This window comes from Ambystoma mexicanum, chromosome 2p, assembly GCF_040938575.1.
Source record: "Ambystoma mexicanum isolate Mex_15411 chromosome 2p, UKY_AmexF1_1, whole genome shotgun sequence".
NCBI classification, from domain to species: Eukaryota; Metazoa; Chordata; class Amphibia; order Caudata; family Ambystomatidae; genus Ambystoma; species Ambystoma mexicanum.
In genome coordinates, this window is record NC_090923.1 from 556,721,569 (window position 1) to 556,745,689 (window position 24,121).

Genomic DNA, 24,121 nt, shown 5'->3' on the forward strand with positions numbered 1-24,121 from the left:
ATATAGACAGCCCGCTCTTGGAGAAAACAGACTCACACCCAAGCAGTTTAGCTGACATGTCCCAATACAATGGTAAGGCAAGGTCAGGCAATTGCAGACAATCATTCACACTGGACTTCCATTACACTTCCCCACACAGATGAAAGACGGAGCACAAAATCACGCTCTGAGTGAGGCAAAACACACGAAGGAACAGCAGTTTGGAATCGGCCGCTGAATGAAGGGAGAAAGACGGCAAACCATGAAGAGTTCGCAAGGAGGGAAATACCCTTAACATTTTCGACAAGAAACCGTTACTCTCAAGAAACCTTCGACAGTGAAAGCGTAAGGCCAGGAAACCTGCATAAAGAATCCTTCATTGTGTGTCAAAGATACCAGAGGCACTACGCGGGGACGAGCAGCAGCAGCTGTGGTATTGTCCTTGGCTCCAAGAAAAAAGGGAGCGCCAGGGAGATCAACACAGCCAGTGAGTTGGGGAAACCGATACAAGACTGGTCATGCGTGGATGTTGAGAAAAAAAAAACCTCCATGGGCTCATGGTCTGCACGGCTATGCTACAGTGGGAGAACTGCCGTTGCTGTCATCACCCTCTGGTGCTATACAAGAAGGTGGGCGTGATATGGGAGGCAGACCACGCAAAGCCCTGGCATGCTCCTCCATGGCAGCAAGCATGCGGGTGTGAAAGGTTTGGTTCTGCAGGATGATGGTACGGAGATCCCCATGCAGCACCTCACGGGTAGCACACATTTCTGCCTGCATGGCCTTGCCTGATGCCCGGATCTCCTGACGGGTTGCCTGGAGCTCAGCTGAGAGTGTGCGCGTCAGCTGCTCCAGCTGCTGTTCTGACCTTGTACTCAGGGACACCTCAAGTTCACACAGAGTATCTCTGAAGGACCTGTGTTCTAACCTCAGGGCTTCCCTGTGGGCCTGTGACTCTGCACATATGGCTGTGCGCAGAGTCTCCAGTCCAGCCCGTCGGTCCCTGTCGGACACCAACTTGTCCTCCCTGTGTGAGTGGCAAATGGACTCTGATGCCTGCTGCTGGAGCACCACCTTCCTTTCAGGGGGGAGAATGGAAGTGGCCACCCTATTAATGGCCTGAGCCATCATTTCACACAATGCCACCTGTCTATAGTGTAGATGGAGTTCTCCCACACCGCGTTGGCCGGCCCCACACCTGTTTGGGGCAAGGTGATGTGCACCTTGCTGTGCTGGCACTGCCTGAGGCTGCAGGACTGCATTCCTCCTTTGATCTGCTGGCCCATGAACAGGAGCAAATATTGTGGAGTGTGACCCAGCATCCATAACCACCACAGGCGGACTTTCCAACACTGAATGCCCCATAGAGGGGTCTACCGCCAGTGCAGGTGGGTTAGACAGAACAGCATCCCTGCCAGAAACACTCACCTGCGACGGGACATATGTCTCAATGTCCGATTCAGCACCTGATTCATAGAGCTCTCCAGAGGTGTACCCAGAGACAACCGTGGACAGTATGGTCTGTAGGAGTAATGGGTTTTAACCCACCACCACCCCACATCCTCCACTGGTGTCTGGTTGTGGCTGTGAGTACTCCTGGCTCTGCACCCTCTCCTCCTCCTCAACAGCATCAAGTGCCTCATCACCTGCAAAAACATAAAAGAAAACTAATGAAAACAGGCATGAGCACCATAGCCGACACACATAGGCATGACGAGGCAGACATCCAGTACATAAATGACACATGTCACACATGACAATAACTCTGGCATGCATGCACTGTTAATGAGTTGGAAGGGGAGGCAAAAAGCAGACACTGATGACTCCAAGATGGAAAACCAACACATGTGCTGCATGCTGGATAGCACTGGCATCACACATTAGCCTGTGAGTGGCATGGACAATCCACATACATGACACATGCCAGCACACAGATGGCACGTAGCATAGCCATGGCAGATTTGACAAGGACACCCAGATGGTTGCAAATCAGTACTGTCACCCATCAATGTCAGATGGACATCATGAAATAAAACATGCAAAATAGTGTGACAAAACACACATGTGCCACACGCTGCAACAAAGCCAGTGTTCACTGATGCAGTGATGGCAGGCACATGGATACATGAATGGTTGGTCACTTCGACATGACAGAAGACACTTGTCATGTTCAACATTCAAACAGGGCCCCATAATGATTGTGTGCAGGCCATGTTTAGGTGCACATTACTCAATCAGCCTGATTGGTGAAATCATTCCCATAATAAGGTAAGAAATGTGGGCCATTGTGGGGTGTAATCTACGACTGAAGTATGTTACATTTGGGGCAGTACGGCACACAAATGTGTTGTAAAAATGCTAAGTATTTCATCAATCAGGCAGAATGAACAGGAAAACAGTATGAACAATGTTGTGTCAAGATGACAGTTGAAGGGCAAGTGCAGTAACCAGGTGCAATTAGTCAACTGCGGTCAGAAGGGATACTGTGAAACCCAAGGCCGGGGAATGGTTTGGAGGGACCACATGGGTGACCCATAGCAGTCATGACTACACAGCCTCACCTGGCACTCAATCAGAACACATCACCCAAGAAACATACACATGGATTGCACACACATGCATGGGCACTCACCGGACATTGCTTCAAGATCTGGTAGATCTCCCACGCCTTGGATCTGATTCTCTGTGATGAAGGCTCCAGCAACAGACTCATTTTCAGTGAGTTGTTCCTCCTCTGGTGGAGACCCACCGCCAGTCACCAGAGTAGAGGCATGATTGGAAGCTTGCTTGTTCTTTGCTCTGCGTTTCAGGTCATTCCACCGCTTAGAGCAATCATCAGCTGTGCGCCTCACAAATCTAAGGGAACTAATGTGGTCCGCGATGGTCTGCCAGTGGGCCCTACGATGAGCAGTCATAGTCTTGCACCCTGCAGTCACCAGCATTTCGCAGCCATGGGCCGACACGTAGCCCACAAGTGCGTCTAGTTCCACATTATTGAAACAACGCTTCCTTGACGTGCCGGAGGGGGGAGCCATGTCTGGGGTCCCAGCCTGTACCGCATGAACACCCTTCTTCCTCTTGAGAGGTGGTGCGGACCCTGAGTTGCTCATGCCGCTCTGGTTGGTAGGGGCAGAAGTGCAGGTGGACTGGGCACTGGAAGTAGCCAAAGGCATGATGACCAAAGGTCTCACTGCGGACATTGGCTGCTGGGTGATGTTGGCAGGACCAACCTCTGTGTGATGGACTTGGACCAACACTGTCCTGGCTGGGTGACTCGGAGCTGGGGTGGATTGAGGTGCAGCTGCCCCTGCAGCCTCCTCACCCTGGCTACTTGGTGCAGCAGATGACATTGCTGCCCCAGATCCACTGGGCCTGGTGACAGCAACTTTCACCCCCACATGTTGCTTTGACTTGGTGACACGGAAGTCAGCCTGGGAGTCATCCTGTGCCGGTTCAGTTGACAATATGGGCGGGATTAACAAGGCCTGAGCTGGGATGGTGTCAGCTGCATCTCCCCGACCCATTGGGGGGGGGGGGGCATAGGTGTCCCTGATTGGTCCTCCGTACACTGGCCTCTTGGGCCACCCTGCACATCCTGGCCACGTCCCCTACCGCGCCCACCTCTTGGAGGTCGGCCACCTTTGCCTCCCTTACCACTTGGTTGCCTCCCAACCCTGGCACTGATGTTCTTGTGCGAATGGGAGGTGCAGTAAACAATTGTCCTGGGCAATTGGGGTGAAAGGGGTAGGGTACTAGGTGGAATACGTACCCTAGTGCTATAGCAAGGCTGTCTGTGACCCCTGGGGGAAGATGACAGGTCACGCAACGCTCAGGCACCCCGAAAACAAAATTTAACGTGCACACGACCCCTGGTAGCCCACGTGCGTGGAATAAAGAACTCGCAATACGCTGTGGCACCCAGAAATACAAAAAGGAGCGTACGCGTGGTACACGCTGGCTACAATGACCTCTGAATGTTGAAAAATACAAGCGTGACTCACCGTCTGCCTGGAAAAAGAATGTGAAAAAGACACACGTGTGCGCGTTGGCAACACCCCCGTCAAAAGAAGAATAGAACTCTGTCTGAGTATACAAGGAGTACGAACTGGAACCGTTGTGAAGTAATCGCGTGTGAACCGACAAGAAGTACAAGAATCACCCGATCGCTCTCCACAAAAAGCACGTACAAGAAAATGGCATCCTGCGCGTACCTTTTAAACCAGCACAGACGTGCAACGTCACTTACGGGTGTACGCGCTAAGGGCCTTTCCTCCAATTACACGCATTAACACGCGTACGTGCTGTTTCTTCACGTGCTGTTTCACTATGCACCCATCAGGAGGGAAACGCCCGCACGCGTAATGTCACAGACGCGCTTACGCGCTAAGGGCCTTTCCTCGAATAACACGCTGACGTGCACTCTTTTCACATGCCAAGCCACTTCGTATCAAGCTGGCCACACGACAACACACGGAAGACCACGCTCCTGCCCTGCAGGCCATTTTCCTGCCCCCCAGAGGCCTGAGCACGCTCCCACCTCACATCTGCTGCTGCCTGCCTGCCTGCTGGACACGTGCCCTGCTATTTGGTGTCTGCACATCAGCCATCTGCAGGGGTCCAGTTGCTGTGACCACCCCTGCTGGAACAGAAGACTCCCGACTGGTATTCCATCGCTCCACAGCCCAGCCCCAGGACCCAGTTGCCCACCCACACCTGCCTCCGGGGGTTGCCATGTCCGACACAACACCATCTGGCACCACTGGCAACCCTCCAGCAGAGAGGAAGAGGGCTGTCAGCTTCAGTGCCAAAGAAGTTGGCATCCTGGTGGAGCAAGTCCTGGGGCATTATGATGCCCTCTTTGGAAGTTCACATGCTGAAAATGAAGGACAGAAGGGGATCTGGAAGGACATTGTGGCTGTCATCAACGTGGAGGGGGTGGCAGCCCGAGATATGCAACACGTCTGGAAGTGATGGGAGGACTTCAGGTCCAGGACCATCAGCAAGGCCCGGCAGCTCTTGAAGACAGTGGATGCAGAGGGGTGCCGGGTCCGCCTTACCAACATCCAGATGAGGGTCCTGGAACACACAAACCCAGCGCTCCATCTCCAAGTCCTTCGGATGACGACCCGTTTGGAGTCGAGCGGTAGGTGTCCATGCGTACTGAATGGACGAAGTGCATGATGAGGTGTGCCAGGAGTGTGCAGCTGGGACCTATGTGTGGAAAGCCCCATGTATGGATGTGTATGTGCAGGGACAGGAGTCTGCCGCATGTGAGTCCAGTCATGTGTGAGTCACATCAATGGTGTATGTGTTCAAATGCATGATGCCCAAATGCATATGGGGGTGCACACATGTTTACATTTCTGTGTATGTACTATGGCATGGTTGGGGTATGACACATGGATGCTGGTCCACGGTGTACATGTGCGTGTGTGTGTATTTGGCATGTGACACCAACATGTAGGAGGCTGTTTGGCAGATGTGACAAAGTTGGCGCTGATTTCACTGTGACAGGTGTTGGAGATTTACAGATGCATGTATGTCTGGTGGCGTGTGTGCATGTGTTTGGCACTCCCTGTGTTGCATGTGACGTCAGGCTAACCTTCGGATGCTCATGCTGTTGTATGAGTATGGATGCTGCTGCCTGCTGCAACAGTCCTGTTAACTTGCGCATGTGTGTCGGTTCAAATGATGTGTGTTGGCGAGTGTGATGCCATCTGTGAAGTTTGACACTGCCACACATGTGCAAATGGCATGTGTGTATCGGACCATTGTACAGTGCTCTGATGCCTGTGTTTTTTCTCTCCCTGTCTGCAGCATCAACTGATGAAGAGGGCGGAGACGGTGCTGTGGAGCAAAGCGGCAGGGATCCCACCGCCAGCCAGAAACGCAAGGCCCAGCTCCCGTCCCAGGTTGTCATCTCTTTGGGGAGTTAGGAGTCTGGTGCCGAGTCCGCGGCCGCAGCTGCCGAGGGGAGGTCCAATAGGGGGAGGTTGGAGGTGGACTCCTCGGCAGCAGAAGGGGCAGCTGAGCCCCCACAGGGGGCTATGGAGGTAGATGGCACAGAGTCATCCAGGTTGGTGGAGGGATTGGTTGAGGAGGAGGCCGTGGAAAGGCCACGCACGGGGCCTGGAGGTGGGGATTCCAGTGGTGCTAGTGGTGCATTCCAGGGGCAGGGACAGGAGGCAGCACAGGCCACCGCGGAGGTGCCTGTGTGTAATCCTGCCCCGATCCTGTGACTGCATCATCCCGCACCACCAGGGATGCCTACGCCCAGACCTGTTTTCAGGGAGGGGATCCGCGAACTACAAATGGCCTTCCTCTCCTTGCGGACATGGCAATCCGTGACCGGGTTGAGCCTGTCCTAGCTGGGGTGGCGTTGTGTCAACGTGACATGCGGGATGACTTGCAGAGTTCTCGTGAGGAGAATGCAAGTCATTTTGCATGTCTCTTTGACCGCATCAACCTACTAGGATAGGTCACCAGCACTGGGTTCCTCGGTGTGCTGGGTCTTCACCCGACCCCCTCCTCAACTGAACCCCCTATGCACCAGTCGTCCTCTGTGCCATCTACCTGCCCAAATGTCACCGGCAACCCTGTGGAGCTGCCGCTGACCCAGCGGCCATGCTGGTGGAGGACACATCACTGCCACAGTCGGGAGTCGGAGGTCCAGCAGGGGTGGCCACCCCAAAACCTGGACCCCAGCAGGAGGAGGATGTGCAGGCATCGACAGGCAGGGCACCTGCACGGCAGCAGCAGGCTAAAGGGGGGAGCGATGATGGCTCGGGCCAATCAACATCAGAGGGGCAGGCATCGGCCCAAGGGCAGGAGGACCCTGGATTGGGAGTGTCTTCCGTGTGGCAGCGGTTGGGCCAGGAAATAGATGCGGAACGGCGGCGGGCGGAAGAGGCACAGCTCACTATGGTCAGGGCGGAGAACTCCATGCGTGGGGTGCTGAGGCGGGCTGAGTGCCTCAAGGGAATTCGCAGGGATTTGGAGGTGAACATGGCATTATCCCTGCGAGACCTCGGGGCCAGGGAACAGGCCTACCTCCAGGACGTTGAACAGGAATTCGATGATGCCCTGGCCCGGGACATCAACAAGTGAGCCGTTGGACTTGCCCGCCGCCATTGTATATAGTTCATTAGTGTTTAGTTTCCTTTCTATTTTTCTTTCATTTGGGGCGCATGGACTATGCCCCACATTTTTGTATATAGTTATTTATTAGGTAGGGTATTTTGTAGGTTTCCTTTGCATTGTTGGGCTCATGGACCCTGGATTTTTACCTTGTATATAGTTCCGGAATGGATTTGACTTCTTTTTTTTTACCTTTGGATTTGGTTTGATGGACGTACCCTCTGGAGCCATTTTCATTTGGATTTATTTGGATTCAGCATTCATATATTTTTTATTCATTTTGGACATCCAGCCTTTTGTTTATTAATTTTTTTCTTGTGTGATTTTCTTTCATTCCGTTAATTTTGTATTTAATACATTTTGATTCCATACTTCATTTGTGTGGTACTCTCTCATTTGTTTTGTGCATGTCAAGATGTGGGTTTTGTCATTCATTTGCCCCCATTGTGTGTGTCTCACGGACATGTATTGATGTGCATATTTTTTGCATATTTGGGATCTATCATGACATGGCGATTTCAATGTGGAGTGGATGGAATACTTGTTTGGATGTTTGGAATGGGGTGGCGTGGGGTGGGATTTGGGTGGCCATGAGGGCCATGAGTGTGGATCGTGATGACGTGTTTGGCGGGGACATGAGTCGGGGCCTGCAGGCAGGTGCCCCTCACTGCTGGGTGGCTGGAGGTGCAGGGGGACATGAGCCGGGGCCTGCAGGCAGGTGCCCCTCACTGCTGGGTGGCTGGAGGTGCAGGCGGACATGAGTCGGGGCTTGCAGGCAGGTGCCCCTCACGGCTGGGGGTACAGGGGGACATGAGTCAGGGCTCACAAGTGCGCTCAGGAGTGCATGGTGCCATGTGGGCTGCCTGCAGGGCATGGGGGTTGTAGGCTAGTCCCCTGTGGTGTGGTCTGCCTGCAGGGAATGGCGAGGGGGGGAAAGGCCACACCCGGGAGGGCCCACAATGCAAAATTACGTGTGAAACTCCCTGCACAGCCCCAAAATACACGTACCACGCTCGCACAAGGCCTGTCGCGTGTGAAACTCCCCGCGTACCACAGTAATACACGTACCACGCTCGCACAAAGCCTGTCGCGTGTGAAACTCCCCGTGTACCCCGGTAATACACATACCACGCTAGCACAAGGCCTGTCGCGTGTGAAACTCCCCGCGCACCCCCAAAATACATGTACCCTACTTGCCCAAGGCCTATCGCATGTGCAACACCCCGCGCACCCACAAAATACACATGCCCTGTTCGGCCAAGCCCTATCGCGTGTGAAACTCCCCGCACACCCCCAAAATACACATACCACGCTCGCACAAGGCCTATCACGTGTGTAACTCCCCACACACCCCCAAAATACACATACCACGCTCGCGCAAGGCCTATCGCGTGTGTAACTCTCCGCGCACCCACAAAATACACGCAGCCACCCCATCCACCCTGGGCATGCCCCACAGGAAGCCCACTCACCCTCCACATGCCCCGCAGGCAGCCCATCCACCCTGGCCATGCCCCACAGGCAGTCCACACCACAGGGGCTACTTTTTCTATGCAATTTACCTGGCGCAAGCGGGGTAGGTGTATTCCGAGGGGTGCGCTAGTACATTTTCACGCGTTGTGGCTGCCCCGAGCGGGGTACGCGTAGTATTTTCACGCGATTACAGTGTAGCGGCCCTGTAAGCTGGTCCAGGGTTAGCGCAGCACTTTGCGCTGCATTGGCCATTTCAATGGCTTTTCCTTACTGGTAACTGGTGCTGCGGGATGTGCACTGCGCCAGCGCTCAAAATGGCTTAGTAATTCCATGAATACGTGGTGCACCAGAATGCTGTTTAGCGCACACCGCTGGCGCACGCTCCCTCTCTGTACTGCTTGCGTGCGCTGCCTCTGCGCTGAAATCTATGAATTAGCCCCTTTGTATTTAGAAGTAAGGATTGGCAATAGGTTTATTAGTATAGGCCCTTTTAATAACAAGGACTCTGTTATTATTATTTGATGGTCATAGCTTGCTCCCATCCTTAGATGTAGGTTTAGATAGGCGTTCAACCACCACATTGAAGTTCAATAAACACCCTGTGATCACCTGTGTCTGTCTTCACTGTTTGATACCATGCCTTCCTTACAGTGCCCAGTGGAGGAATTGCTAGGGAGAGGTCAGCTGCCAATAAATAGTTAAGTGCAGGCCTACGCTGACATAGGCCAGTGAGTGTCAAGGCAAGTGCTGGGAGCGGATGTTAATGTTGCTGTTGCTGTAAATTGCCATATATTTTCTTGTGTATTTTATGTACAAGTGTGAGGGCCAGATATCCTTTGTCAGAGGGTTTCCGTTAGTTTATTTTAAGCAGGGAAATCCTCATCAGGGGTCTGGATAGTGAGGTGCCTACTGAAACCTATGATTTAATAAAATGGCATATATTGAGAATGTCCGCCTCACATTTCTGACCCCTCACAGCTCCCAAGACACCCTGCTTGCTAGAGTGGCATGTGATCCTCAAGATCACGCTTACGCTAATAAATTCTCACCTAATCAGACAATTTGTGTTAATGCCTACTCCACCTGCTACCCCTACATACCTCCCCAGACACTAGCGAACAATGAGAGACCAAATTAGTGGAGCACTACAATGCGGGCTAACCACGTTAGAAACAACTACTTAAGCGAACAGAAGGAGACAGAGTTTTCAACTGTTTAAGAAGATCTTATCCATTAAGACATGACAAAGGACAGTAAATCACACTATAGATTGGGAAATAGAGTGGGAAATATCACCCATGTTGCCTACAGTTGAAAACAATGTGATGCATCATACATAATGCAGGATTACGCAAAGTAATTTAAAAAAGATATACTCAGAACATGAACAATTTTCACCGCTCTATTTAACTGTCCATAGAAATAAAACTGTTGATTTACCAAATCCAGTGGACATGCTGTTCTCTGATGCAAAATAGATGCCCCTGCCCACACGACCACCAGAGTGCGGCATGATTCGCAGCCCATTCTTAAGGATAGCAGCTACCACCGCCACATTGGTTCCATGCCATAGTAGACGGCGATTGTCCAAATCACTGTGAGCTGCATAGCGATCACCCTATAAAGGAAAAGGACAAAATAGCAGATGATTCTTTGCATAGTCTGCCACAGAGGCAAGCAGTTCTTGATTTGAAGAATTTCTGCTCTAATGGCTTTGTCCTCACAGTTTCAATCCCACTTGAAGTGAGGTCTTGGGAAGAGAGTGAACCCACTGACAAGTGGAGCTACCCAAAGGGAGTCACCTGCATACCAACACAAGGTTGAGACGGTATGTCCCATATGAGTTAAGGAAGGATGGTCATGGCAGTGAGGAATTTCAGTTCCATTTTGGAAAAGGAAAATGTTAGGCAAGAATCAAAAGTTGAGTGTGGGGGTAAGGGGGAGGGGGAGAGAACAAGTTACTTACCTGTAACTGTTGTTCTCCAGCATGGGTCTGGCATGGATTCACATGCTCATGAACATTCCCCGTCGTCAGGCTGGGAATCCTCGGTACAGAAAATAAAATCTGTTTCGTTTCTGATCTGTCTTTCCTAGTAGTAACCAATCACTGACCTCTGGGTCATACTGCCCACAGCCAATGACTGCCCTCTCCCTAAGCCCCGCCTCCGGCAGCCATCCTCAGATTTCGTTGCACCTAAAGTGGCAGTATGACCAAGTGAAGAGCCGCAGAGGGATAGGCGGGAGGGTTCGCATGTGAATCCATGCCAGACCCATACTGGAGAACAACAGTTACAGGTAAGTAACTTCTTCCTTCTCCAGCATAGGGTCTGACATGGATTCACATGCTCATGAATATAAGATTACATAGCAGTACACACATGCACAACCACGGGAGGTGGCAAAAAGGCTCAACATTAGGCAATACATAAACTCAACATTAAGCAACTCTTACCTCCTCATCAGGCCCTTCAGGCGAACAGGTTGCGCAGCACTGCTTGGCCGACCCTGGACTCCTCCCTGGAATCACGATCGACGCAGTAGAATTTCGTGAAGGTGTGCGTCGACCTCCACGTAGCAGCCCTGCAGATGTCCAGCAGGGGCACACCAGATAAGAACGCTGTGGTAGCAGCGATCGCTCTGGTCGAATGGGCTCTCGGACGGCCGGTCAGTGGTCGGTTTGCCAACCGGTGACAGTGCATGATACAGCCGGAGAGCCATCTGGAAATGGAAGCCTTCGAGAGACCCTTCCCTTGATTCACAGGCCCAAAGTTCACAAAAAGCTGTGACATCTTCCGAAAACTCTTCGTGCGGTCCACGTAGAACTTCAGCGCTCTAGCTACATCCAGCGAGTGCAAAGTGCTCTCGGCCGGCGACGAAGGCAACGGGAAGAAAACTGGTAACATCAAGGGCTCGTTGAGGTGGAAGTCCGACGGCACCTTGGGCATGAAGGAGGGATGCATCCTGAGCACCACCCTCGTGTCGTGAAAAGTCAAGTATGGAGGCTTGCAAGATAGGGCCTGAATCTCTCCCACGCGCTGTGCGGAGGTGATGGCCACAAGAAAAGCTGTTTTCCACGATAGGAACTTCAATGGTGCCCCCATGAGCCTAGTCAGCACCACGTTGAGCTCCCACGCCGGGGCTGGGACCTTCACCGGCGGGAACGAGCGGAATAGTCCCTTCATAAATTCCTTCACCAGGTGATGAGACCACAAGGACACCCGTCCTGTTGTCCTGGTGTATCTGGAAACGGCAGCCAGATGTATCTTGAAGGAGGCGTGAGCTAGTCCAGCCTTGGCCAACAACAGTAAGTATGGCAGTACTTGAGGGCCCGTAATCCGTAGAGGGTTAATCTTCTGTGCCCGGCACTAGACAGAGAACCTCTTCCATTTGTGTCCGTAACACTTGAGAGTTGAGGACGCCCTGGCCTTTGCAAGAAACTCTCTGCAGTCGGCCGGTATATCGTATCCCCCAAACTCTAGTGCTGCAGGAGCCAGGCCTGCAAGATCAAGTTCAGAGTTCAGCGACTTAGGGATCTCTGGAGAGAAGATCCGCGTCCACGGGCAGTCTGACTGGTGGGGACGCCGATAAGTCCAGAAGGTCCGGGAATCAGATCTGTCTCAGCCACGCCGGTGCGATGAGAATCATCCTGCACCGAGAACTCTTGAGCTGGTTGACGAGCCGGAGTAGAAGTGGCAACGGCGGGAAAGCATAGAGGAACAGGATGTCCCAGGGGAACGAGAAAGCATCACCCATGCTCCTCGGTTGGGGGAACCTGCTGGCGAACCTCTGGCACTTGGAGTTCGTTGCCGTCGCGAAGAGATCGACCTGGGGTCTGCCCCACAGCCTGAAGAGTTGATCCACTTGATCCTGGCGTAGCTCCCACTCGCGGCACGAGCACTGCTCCCTGCTGAATGAGTCAGCGATGGTGTATTTTATCCCTGCCAGATGAAAGGGTACCAGAAACATCCCCTGGTCGACGGCCCAGTGCCACAGATCCTGGGCTTCCTTGAACAGCGCTGGGGATCTGGTTCCACCCTGCTTCCTGATGTAGAACATCGTGGTGGTGTTGTCGGTGAAGATCCTCACCACCTTGCCCTTGAGGGACGGAAGAAAAGACCTGAGGGCCAAAACACTGCGCGGAGCTCCAGAATGTTGATATGAAGCTGTTTTTCCTCCGGGGGCCAAATGCCTCTCACGTGGAGATCCCCGGTATGCGCTCCCCACCCTTCCAGGGAGGCATCCGTCATCACCGTTACCTGGTGAGCTGGGGTCTGAAAGTCTGCGCCCGCTGTCAGATGAGTGCAGGTGCCCCACCACCGGATCACTCGTCGGAAGGTCTTGATGAGCGTTATCCTGACCTCGAAGCTGCCTCTCGTCTGGATCCAGTGTGCATTGAGGAACTCTTGCAGTGGACGCATTCAAAGTCTGCACAGGCGTACCAGATAGATGCAGGAGGACATCATCCCGAGAAGGGATTTGATGGATCTTACCCTGGCTATGTCCGTGGCTAGCAGGCGTTGCACCTTGTCCAGGATGGGTTTCGTCCTTTCGTCGGACGGAGAGGCCAGCCGTGCCACTGTGTCGAGCTTGGCTGCCAGAAACAGGGCGACCTGCGAAGGGACCAGGTGGGATTTGAGGAAGCTGATGGAGAACCCCAGGTCCGTGAGTAGCTGGATGGTCTTCGCTGTGTGTTCTACGGTGAGCTCCCTGGTCCTTGATTGGATGAGCCAGTCGTCCAGGTAGGGATAGACGTGGATCCCTTGCAGGCATAGCCACGTCGCCACCGGTGCTAGGCACTTGGTGAATACCTTGGGTGCCGACTTTAATCCGAACGGGAGGGCCTTGAACTGGTAGTGCCGTCCTTGGACCACGAACCTGATTAACTTCCGGTGTCCTTTTAGAATGGGGATGTGGAAGTAGGCATCCTCCAAGTCCAACGACGACAGGAACTCGTCCTCCACCAGCTGTCTCAGCACATGCTGGAGGGTGACCGTCCGGAACTTCTGAGCCTTGATGTACTTGTTCAGTCGCCGTAGGTCCAGGATGGGACGCCAACCTCCTGTCTTCTTCTTTACGAGAAAGTATCTTGAGTAGGCACCGGAGCCCCGAATTATCTTTGGGACGAGCTAGATGGCACCTTTCTTGAGCATCGCCCTTACCTCCAGCAGCAGCTGGGGTACGTGGTTTTCCTTCCTGACCACGGGTGGCATGCAAGGGAACTTCTTTAGAAACTCGAGGGCGTGCCCCTGCGCCAGGGTTTCCAGCACCCAACGGTCAGTGGAGATGGACTCCCACACGCTGACGAACTTCGCCAGCCGGCCTCCGACCGGGGTGCTTCGTGGGGGCCCGACGCCACGGTCAGTTCAGTCCTGTTTCGAGGCCGCCTTGACCTCCCTGGCGACGACGGCAGGAACCTCCAGACTTGCCCCACCCTCTATAGGCCTCTGTCCTCTTGTCGTCCGGCAGGAAGTCCAACAAGGGAGCGATTTTATACCAAAGTTCCCTGTCATAACGGGCAACGATAGCCAGGGTGTTGGCCGCCTTAATCGTCGTCGTGCCGTCCACGACGCCGGCAAAAAGGGACCGATACGAAAAGAAGTACCGAGTCCCCGACGTGGCCCCTCTATGCCTTAGAGCACAGCCGACCCCGGATTCAGTCGTCTCAGCGGTGGCCAGGAAGAAGGCGGGGGGGGGGGGCATCGGCATCAACATCAACTTCACCGCCGGACGGCGAGGGAAAGAAGCTCGACGCGATGGGACAACGAGTCATCACGTCGCATCCTTGGGCTTTTGTTTTTTGTCTTGTTTTGAGTTAGTATTTATCTAGCTCTACTGCAAACCTGGTGACCCTATGTCACGCCTTGGTTAGCGTAGCTTTTGACTCACCCCCTCTCTCTATACCTCTTACCCTCCTGAGTCAAGCCCCCTTACAAAAAAGAGGGTCCGCCCTATTATTTTTACCCCCCGGTTGAGTGAAAATGCCTGGTTGTGTAGTGTGCTCATAAGGGCGGAGGCAGTATGGCGCACCACCTCTGGAGATTGGGCCCTGACGAGCCAGTCGACCAGGTACAGGTAGAGATGGTGGCCCTGGGCCCTGAGGAGGGCTGCCACTGCATTCATGAGTCTGGTAAACACCGTTGGGGCCGAGATGAGGCTGAAGGGTAGCATCTTGTACTGGAAATGGCAGCCCATGATCCTGAACAGTAGGAAGGAACGATGAGGCTGCCAAATAGGGACGTGTAGATACGCGTCCTTCAGATCCAGGGAGCACATCCAGTCTCCCCTGTCCAGTGTCTACGCAATGAGTGCTGGCGTAACCATCTTGTATTTCTGAAGAGGGAGGGAGAGGTTGAGGGTGGATAGGTACAACACAACTCTCAGGCCAGGGAGGGACCAGTAGGCGGTACCCAGAGGAAACTACAGAGAGGATCCAGGGGTCCAAAAAGCTCTGGTGCCAAAATTACAGGTGAAAGGCAAGCCTGCCCCCCACTTGAGACACGTGGACCTGAAGGGACGCATCATGCCTTCTTTCCCTCTGAGGCTGCTGCTGCGGAGGGGCACTAGAAAAAGCCCCCCCTCTTTTGTTGTTTGCGCTGGTGCTGACTTGGAGACTGGTTAGGCTGCCTCGACCTCTGTTCTTAGAAGCCCCGGAACCCGACGAATGCCCGCCCATTGTCGGAGCGTTGATGGGACTGGGTGTACGCCTTGGGCATGGCCTTCGTTAGGATAGATAAAGACTTTGCAGTTTGCAAACTGTTGTTCGGTTTATCTAATTCCTCATTGCTGGTGGAGTGAAAGAGGTAGCTACCCTCGAATGGAAGGTCCAATATGTGTTCCTGGACATCCGGGTTAAACTTAATAGCCCAAAGCCAGGCAGACCTTTTCATGTTCGTGGCAATGCATATGGCCCAGCCAGAGGTATCTATGTGGGCCACGGTGGACTCCATGATGTCCTACGTCACCAGCTTGGCTTCTCCTAGACCCGCCTTGAAGCGTGCTTGGCTCTGCACCGGAAGTTCTGGAAGGAAGTCTGCTATTTCCCACCAAAGCCTGTGCTTAACGGCTGCCGGCATGGCATCTGCATTGGACTGATGCAGGTGCAGCGAGGCGTTGGAGTACAGCTTCTTTCCGTACGGCTCCAAGATCTTCTCCTCCTTGCCTGGCAGCGCTGAGGACGAGGTGGCCAAGGACAACTGAGGCTTAGAGTAGAGTGATTCTGCAGCGATTACCGAAGTGTGCGGTTGAAGGTGCGCCGACAGCAAGAGTGGATCCCCCTCCATCTGCCTATACTTAGCATTGAGGCCCTGATTGACAAGTTGGGCTGAGTGTGGCTTGAGCCAACCCTTCTTGGCCAAGGCAACAACAACTTTCTGCATCAGGATCCCCGTTCTGATAGGGGGTTGTAGGGTGAGGACTTCTGCCAAGACCCCCTCCTCGGGCTGCTCGACCTCTGGTTGAGAAAGGCCCAATATTCTGCCAAACCTGCAAGCTGTTCGTGCAAGGCCTTGGCTGACAATGGCGTGTCAGGGTCCTCCACCTCGTCTGTGTCCACCAGAGTGTCCGGCTGGTCCAGAGCGGGTAGAGGAGTGATGGGTACCGTGGGCTGCGGTGTGGAGACTGGAGCCGAAGGATGCTGCAGAGGCTGGAACCGCCTGTACTGTGGAGGTAGGGGAGCCTGCAGAGGCAGCAGGGGTTACACTGTGGGCGGTGGTGCCCAAGCCATAAAGAAATGACTATGGGCGCCGGTGGAGTGACCGGGGGCGGGGGGAAAGTCCCTGACTGCATCCCGCAGGATGGCCCCATCTGAGGGGTTTGCATCAGCACCAGCAACAACCTTTTGAGGAACCTGTCTTCAGAGGCTGTAGAGGTGGCAGGTGATATTGCTGGAGTGGCTGGCGGCTGCTGGGGCTGGAGCGCACTCTGTCTCGGTTGCAGGGGTAACCTGCCCTGCGCTGCTGATGAATAAACTATAGGCCATGTACCTGGTTCACACCAGTCCCACCTCCTAGGAGTGGTATCGGACGAGAGGCCATGTTGTCTGGCACGGTGGCCATTTTGTCGAGCTGCGTGCCAAAGTTGTGGTGTTTGGCTCTCTGGGCCCAGCCTCCTCCAAGACTCTTGGCTGTGGGGCATGAGGTCTACCCTGCACCACAAACCGGGGCCTGGAAGGCATATTGCCCTCAGCAGTGTCACCGGTCATGCTGCATGCAGGCGCCCCCTCGACATTAGGCCGGTACTAGGGCGTTGCCCCTCGGGTGTACATCCGGTAAATGAACCTTGCGGGCCCTCAGCATTGCGTCTGGAAGGATCTAGTGACCCCCTCGGCCATGAGGCCGGTAGCTGGACTAGCGTCGGTACGGGAACCAAAGAGATTACTCCCGCTCGGACGCTTCCCTGGGAAGGAGTCGACCTTACGGGGTGCGATGGAAAACAGCAGCCCTCCCTTGGGCCTCTCTGTCTGATGAAGTCCTTTAAGTCCTCTGGAAGAGACCTTTCAAAGAGCTCCCTCCACCTACTTAGCCTGTTCTTCAGTGCGTGTGGAGTCAGAACATCCCATGCGGTATAACCTTCCCAGACATGGTCTGGGCCAAGGCAGCAGAGACAAAGAGCATGGGGTTCAGACATAGGAAAGAGCCACTCTCAGGCTGGACCCCTGATGAAGACCGCTGAAGTCTGTGTATACAAACAATAGGTGTGCCCCAGTGTGCAGGCGGGGGCAATATAAACATTAAATACAAGGAACCTCAGAAAGGAACCCATGCACAAGACAATCCTGAATTCTGTCAATGATTTTATGGTTGAATCTTCATCTTATTTATAAGGCATATGCTTTCAAGGAAAGTCACAGGAACAACAGAGCCAAAGAAAAAAACCTAAGGAGTACATGAAAATAGATTTATTATACAAAGAAACATATTCTTTAACGTATTTCAAAAATGTTTTTTACACGTTTTTAAAAAAAACAACATAACAAAAGATGAAAAGGAGACATACTATATGTACATTATGATTTCAACAAATAATTGGAATAGAAAATAATGCAATAAGACAATTAGTAAAAAGAACAGAGAAAACCACAAAAAGGCAGTTGTGCCTGTTGGGTTTTAACCAGGGTGTGTAAAAAATTACCCTGGTTAGTACAAAATTGAATTATTCATAATCAACTAATTACATGTAGTTATTTGCCATATCATTGACTGCCGACAGGTGCCAGGGAGGGGCATGGTGCTGGAGGACCAAGTACCTGATTGACAAAAAGAATATAAAAAGATAAAAGAAGTTTCCTGGGAAGAGCGTGTGGTATTACATGGTCGAAGCCAAACCCAGGAGCGCTGGTGAAATCGGCCCGTTCCCGTCAACGGGAAAAGGGGACTGAGGTGTGGCACCGGTGGGCGGAGTAAGGGTAGTGCATGCTCCGAGGGCCGCACCCCTGCATGCCTCTAAATTTAAAGGGGACGAATGTTTTTTCTGGTGAAAAAGGTTCAGTCTCCTGCCCCTAGGAAGGAACGCCCATGCAGTATGGAGAAAACGGGACGGGACTTAAGAGTATATGGTGGAAATTGTTCAGTGGCAGGAAAGAAAAAGTGACAGGCTTTCACGCAGGGAATTCCATAGATTGTGTCAAGCCTAACGAATATGCAGGGGCTCCTGATGAAAAGTAAATATCCTGGTTCCGTAGTTTGTAATTTTCAGAAATGCAGATAGGCATACTGTGGAACTCCATGCCTAGGCTGGAACAAGTCACTTACCTGTAACTGTTGTTCTCCAGCATGGGTATAGCATGGATTCACATGCTCATGAATATTCCCCGTCGTCAGGCCGGGAATCCTTGGTAAAAGAAAAAACAGTTTCACTTTCATTTACAAACTGTCTTTCTCCTATAAACCAATCATTGAGCTCTGGGTCATACTGCCCCCGGCCAATGACTGCCCTACCCCTAAGCCCCTCCTCTTGCAGCCATCTTCAGATTTGGTAACATGTAAAGTGGCAGTATGACTAAGAAAAGCTGCAGAGAGGTATGAGGGAGGGTTTGCATGTGAATCAATGCCGGACCCATACTGGAGAACAACAGTTACAGGTAAGTAACTTGTTCCTTCTCTAGCATGGGGTCTGGCATGGATTCACATGCTCATGAATAAAGAATGCACAGCAGTACATCATACACAACCACAGGAGGTCCACAGAAGCAATTACTCTTACCTCCTCATCAGGCTCACCTTCAAGCGAAAAGGTTGCGTAGCACTGCTTGCCGACCCTGGACCCCTCTCTGGAATCGCTGTCGATGCAGTAGATTCTTGTGAAGATGTGCATAGACCTCCACGTTGCAGCCCTGCAGATGTCCAGCAGAGGCACACCAGACAGCAACGCTGTTGTCGCAGCGATCGCTCTGGTAGAGTGGGTTCTTGGACGGCTGGGCAGCGGTCGGTTTGCCAACCAGTGACAGTCAGTGATACAGCCAGAGAGCCACCTGGAGACGGAAGCCTTGGACAAAGCTTTCCCATGGTTCAGAGGAAAAAATTTCACAAAAAGTTGTGACGTCGCCTGGAAACTCTTCGTGCGTGCCACATAGACCTTTAGCGCTCGAGCCACATCCAGCGAGCGCAAAGTCCTATCAGCCGGCGACAAAGTCCTCGGAAAAAACACAGGCAACACCAAAGGTTCGTTGAGATGGAATTCCGATGGAACCTTAGGCATGAAAGAGGGGTGCGTCCGCAGCACCGCCCTCATCTCGTGGAAAGTTAAATAAGGCTGCTTGAAGGACAGGGCCTGGATATCACCCACCCTCCTGGCAGAGGTGATGGCCACGAGAAACAATGTCTTCCACTAAAAGAACTTGAGAGGAGCTTGATGCATAGGCTCGAAGGGGGCACCCATGAGCCTCTTCAACACCACGTTGAGTTCCCAAACCTGGGCAGATGCCTTCACAAGCGGAATGATCGAAATAGACCTTTGAGGAACTCCTTGACTAGAAGGTGTGACCAAAGAGAAGACCGTCCCGGAGACCTGGTGTAGCGGGAGATAGCCGCCAGATGCACTTTGATGAAGGCGTGCCCCAGCCCCGCCACAGCCAATGACAACAAATACGGAAGGATCTGAGGGCCCGTGGCCCTCAGAGGGTTGATATTCTGTGACGCTTCCACTTGTGCCCGTTTCACGTAAGAGTCGACGATACCCTGGCCCAGGCAAGGACTTCCCTGCAGTCCGCCAGCAGTTTGTACCCACTGAACTCTAAGGCTGCAGGAGCCAGGTCTTCAGGTTCAGCGATCCTGGGTCGTAGTGCAGGATTGCGCCTCCTTCTCTGGCAAGCAGATCCACGACCACTGGTAAATTGACTGAAGGTGACGTCGACAGGCTGAGAAGGTTCGTGTACCAAATCTGCCATGGTCACGCTAGGGCGACGAGGATCCTCCTGTTTGAATTGACTGATTACTCGTAGTAGCAAAGGCAATGGCGGGAATGCGTACAAGATCAGGCCTTCCCACGGGAAGGAGAACGCTTCCCCCCATGCTCCCTAGATGGCGGAACCTGCTGGCGAACCTCTGGCACTTGGTGTTCGTCGCCGTCGCAAACAGATCAGTCTTGGGTCTACCCCACCTGAGGAATAGGTTGTCTACTTGATCCTGCCGAAGTTCCCATACGTGGATAGAGCGCAGCTCCTTGCTAAGAGAGTCAGCAACAGTATTCTTGACTCCCCTAGGGGAAACAGAATGAGAAACATCCCATGGGTGACGACCTAGAGCCATAAATCCTTCTCCTCTCTGGAGAGTGCTGGGGATCTGGTGCCCCCCTGATTCCTGATGTAGAACATTGTGGTGGTATTGTCCATGAAGACCCTCACCACTTTGCCCTTAAGGGATGGAATGAATGACTTGAGGGCACAGAACACTACCCGTAGTTCCAGGACATTGATGTGTAGATCCTTCTCCTCCGGTAGCCACAGGCCTCTGGTGTGGAGACGTCTGGCGTGGGCCCCCCAGCCCTCCAGGGAAGCGTCCGTGGTGACCGTCTCCTGCTACGGGGGCCTCTGGAAGTTTGTGCCCCGGGAGATGTTGGAGCGCACGCCACACACCCCAATCGCTCGAAGAACTTTCTCATCGAGAGCAATCCTTTCCGTGAAGCTTCCGGACACCTGGATCCACCAGGTGTCCAGGAATTCCTGGAGGGGTTGCATCAGGTAGATACACAATGACATCATGCCGAGCAGTGACTTGATGGCTCACACTGTGGCGATCTTCAGTGCCAATAGCCGTTGTACCTTGCTCAAAATGGTTGCAATCCATTCTTCCGAGGGGGCCACCAGGCTTTAGACTATGTTGAGCCTGGCCCCCAGGAACAGAGTGACCTGCGATGTAATCAAGCAGGAATTTGGATAATTCACAGGGAATCCCAGACCCGTCAGCAGCCGGACAGTCCTGTCCGTGTGGCCGAAAGCAATTTTTCTTGCCTTGGCCCTGATGAGCCAGTCATTGAGGTACGGGTAGACATGAATCCCCTGCAGGCGTAGATGGGACGCCACTCGTGCCAGGCACTTCGCAAACACCCTGGGTGCCAACTTCAGTCCGAAGGGAAGCGCCTTGAAATGGTAGTGTTTGTCCTGTACAACGAAGTGCAGGAACTGCCAATGTTTCTCGTGAATGGGTACGTGGAAGTAAGTGTCCTCCAGATCCCCTTCCTCCAGTTGACAGAGCACTTGGTGCAACATAACCATACTGAATTTTTGTGACTTAAGGAACTTGTTTAGTCGCTGCAGGTTGAGAATGAGCCACCAGCCCCCGGTCTTCTTTCTTACTAAGAAGTATCTGGAGTAAACTTAGGCACCCCAGAATCACTTTGGAATGCACTCTATCACCCCTTTTTTTAGCATGGGCCGTACCTCCTGTAGGAGCTGAGGGAACAAGTTTGTCCGTGGGAGAGAGTCCAGCACCCATCGATTGGTGGAGATCTTCCACTCGCTGACGAAGCCGGCCGGCCTCCCACCAGGGTGCATGGGCCCAAAATCCTGGTCAGTTCAGTCCTGCTTCAGGGCCTGCATGCCGCCTTGGGAGCTACGACAACAGCGGCCACCTTCGAAAGCCTTGAAACGTCCCCTGTAGGCCTCCTGGGTCGTGGAACAGGGTGGGAGGGTTGATGGTAAGAGGATGATCCGCTGCCGAAACCCTTTGACGATCTTCCGGATTTCCCTCCTGAGACATGAAAGGAAGGGCAGTGTTACTGAAGCGTGCCTAGGGCCAGGGCCATCTCAGTGTCAGTCTTGATGGCTTGCAATGAGCCATCGACAGCCTTCCCAAACAGATTGTCCCCAGCAAGCGGCATGTCCAGGACGCTCATTTGAACTTCCTACCAAAAGTTGGTGGCTTTCAACTAGCCACGACGATGGAGGCAGACACTGTTACCCAACTGGCGGAACCCTGTGTCCGCGATGTCCAGGGCCATGGTGATTGGATGGACCGATGCCACTTCACCCTCCTGGAGAATCTCAAGAGCCTCGACCCGCTTGTCATCAGGGAGGAATTCCAGCAACGGGGCATCTTGTACCACAGTTCCCTGTCGTACCTGAGCAGGATAGCAAGCATGTTTGCCGCCTTGACCTTCGTTGCTGCTGTGTAAATCACCCTCGCTGGCCGGAGGAACAGAGGCTGACGACTATGGATTTAAGGACTTCTTCCTCGAAGCCGCCGAGACAACCGAGTCTGGGGAAGGCTGCGATCGCAGGCACTTGGGTGTGGACTCCGGCACCCGGTACTTCTTCTCCAGCCGGTCTCTTTTCGCCAGGGCTGAGGCGGGATTCTTCATCAGCGTCAGGCTCTCGTCCCAAACGTCATCTAGGAGAGGTACTTCCAGAATGGTCTTCCTTTTAGCCTCTCGGCACTGGCACAGTAACCCTTCCTTTATAGTCTCTTCTGGTGTCAGCGTGGGCGACCATAAAGGGAATGAACTCACGTCGTCAGGTGGAGACGCTCTCAGGGTGGGGACACGCTGCCGTCGTCGCCCGTATCCATCGTCTCCGTGTCCGTAGGGGGAAGAGTATGTGAGGCAGTTGATGAGGCGGCGTGGGGTGCCTCTTCCTTGTCTTCGTGGGCATTGGGCCCTGAGCCACCGGGGCCAGGGCTGCCCTTGGCATCCTCTTCTGTATCTCTGACACCAGCATGTGGAGAGTGGACAGGATGTCTAGCGACACGTCTCTGGGAGGTGGAGGAGGAGTAGGCCTTCTGGGCCCAGCAACTACGTCTTCGTTGTCATCAGCTACATCTGCCCGCCCCCCGAAGCGTTCACCGTCATCGTCCTCCTCAGCGTTTCCGCCATCGCCGTTGCTTCTCACGTCTTCCACGACCATGTGAACGGACGCCATGTCCTTGTCGTTCAACGAAGAAATATCCATGCCTTGAAGCACTGTAGAGGCCTCCACTGCTCCCCCCTTCTTTGCATCCTGAGGGGTCGCAGCTGGGCTCAAGGGCTGGCATCTTCTTATCTGGTGTCTTCTCCACCGGCTTGGCCGAAGTCTCAAGCCTGGGAGGAAGGGCCACTCTCGGTATAGCCGGGGTCCGCCAGACAGGGTCAGCCCCTTTCGCCTTCGAGAGGGTGGCTGCCACCAGCTCGATTGATGTTGATTTCTCCTGGGCCACCTGGGCCTTCAAGGGCAGGTTGGTCACTTTACTTGGCGCCTTGGCCTTCTCCGGCTTCTCCCGCAGCTTCCCAGGGTTCTTCGAGGAGCTGGAGCGATGGCTTGAGATGGAAGCAGATGGTGATGTTGATCGTGCCCTGCTCATCACGGGACCCGCTTGCACGACGACCCCCGACGGAAACAGACTCACAGTGCTTGGCTTTGTCTTGGACCCCCACGGACGAGGTGACCTCAAAGGACTTATGAGCCCGCTCTTCGGAACTGGCTGATTCTGGGCGAGGCTTGTCCCTGCTTGCCGCCTGGGGTAGAGGACTTGGCGTTGAGCCACGCCGCCAATCGTATGTGCCGATCCTTCATGGTGCGTTTGGTGAATCCCAGGCAAATCTTGCAATCCGCCTCCTTGTGGTCCGGATGGAGATAGTAGAGGCACTGGGATTGTTTGTCCTCCACAATCACGCTCCTTAGGCGAAGCTAGAGCAAAGTTTGAAGAGAGAACCTCGGTCCTTCTTCTCCTCTGACATGGTCCGGCGTGCGGTGTAGGCCTGATGGCCTTCCAGAAGCTTCAATGAAAATTCGACTATTCTAGCCCTTGAGGGGCGACGAAAGACGCCGACAAACAGATCCCTGATTGCCGGTCGAAAGCACGTAAGAGCACACAGGCTCTATGAGACAAAAATTTTACATTTGAACGAATAAACTCGAAAACGCCTTAAAAATATACAGAGCGAAACAGGAGGACTCCCAAAAATCTGATGATGCTGCCAGGAAGAGGGCAGTCATTGGCTGGGGGCAGTATAGCCCAGAGCTCAGTGATTGGTTCATAGGAGAAAGACAGTTTGTAAGTGAAAGTGAAACTGTTTTTTCTTTACTGAGGATTTCTTGAATATTCAGGAGCATGTGAATCCATGC

General features: G+C 53.3%; 1 protein-coding gene across 1 annotated transcript in view; it reads right to left on the minus strand.

Annotated features, from left to right (window-relative positions):
* Positions 1 to 24,121, minus strand: part of LOC138566554 (protein mono-ADP-ribosyltransferase PARP3-like) — a 503,923-nt gene that overhangs the window by 39,101 nt on the left and 440,701 nt on the right. Inside the window, exon 9 of the mRNA XM_069644027.1 lies at positions 10,030 to 10,207. Coding sequence (XP_069500128.1) covers positions 10,030 to 10,207 — 178 coding nt within the window. The remainder of the gene's footprint in view (positions 1 to 10,029; positions 10,208 to 24,121) is intronic.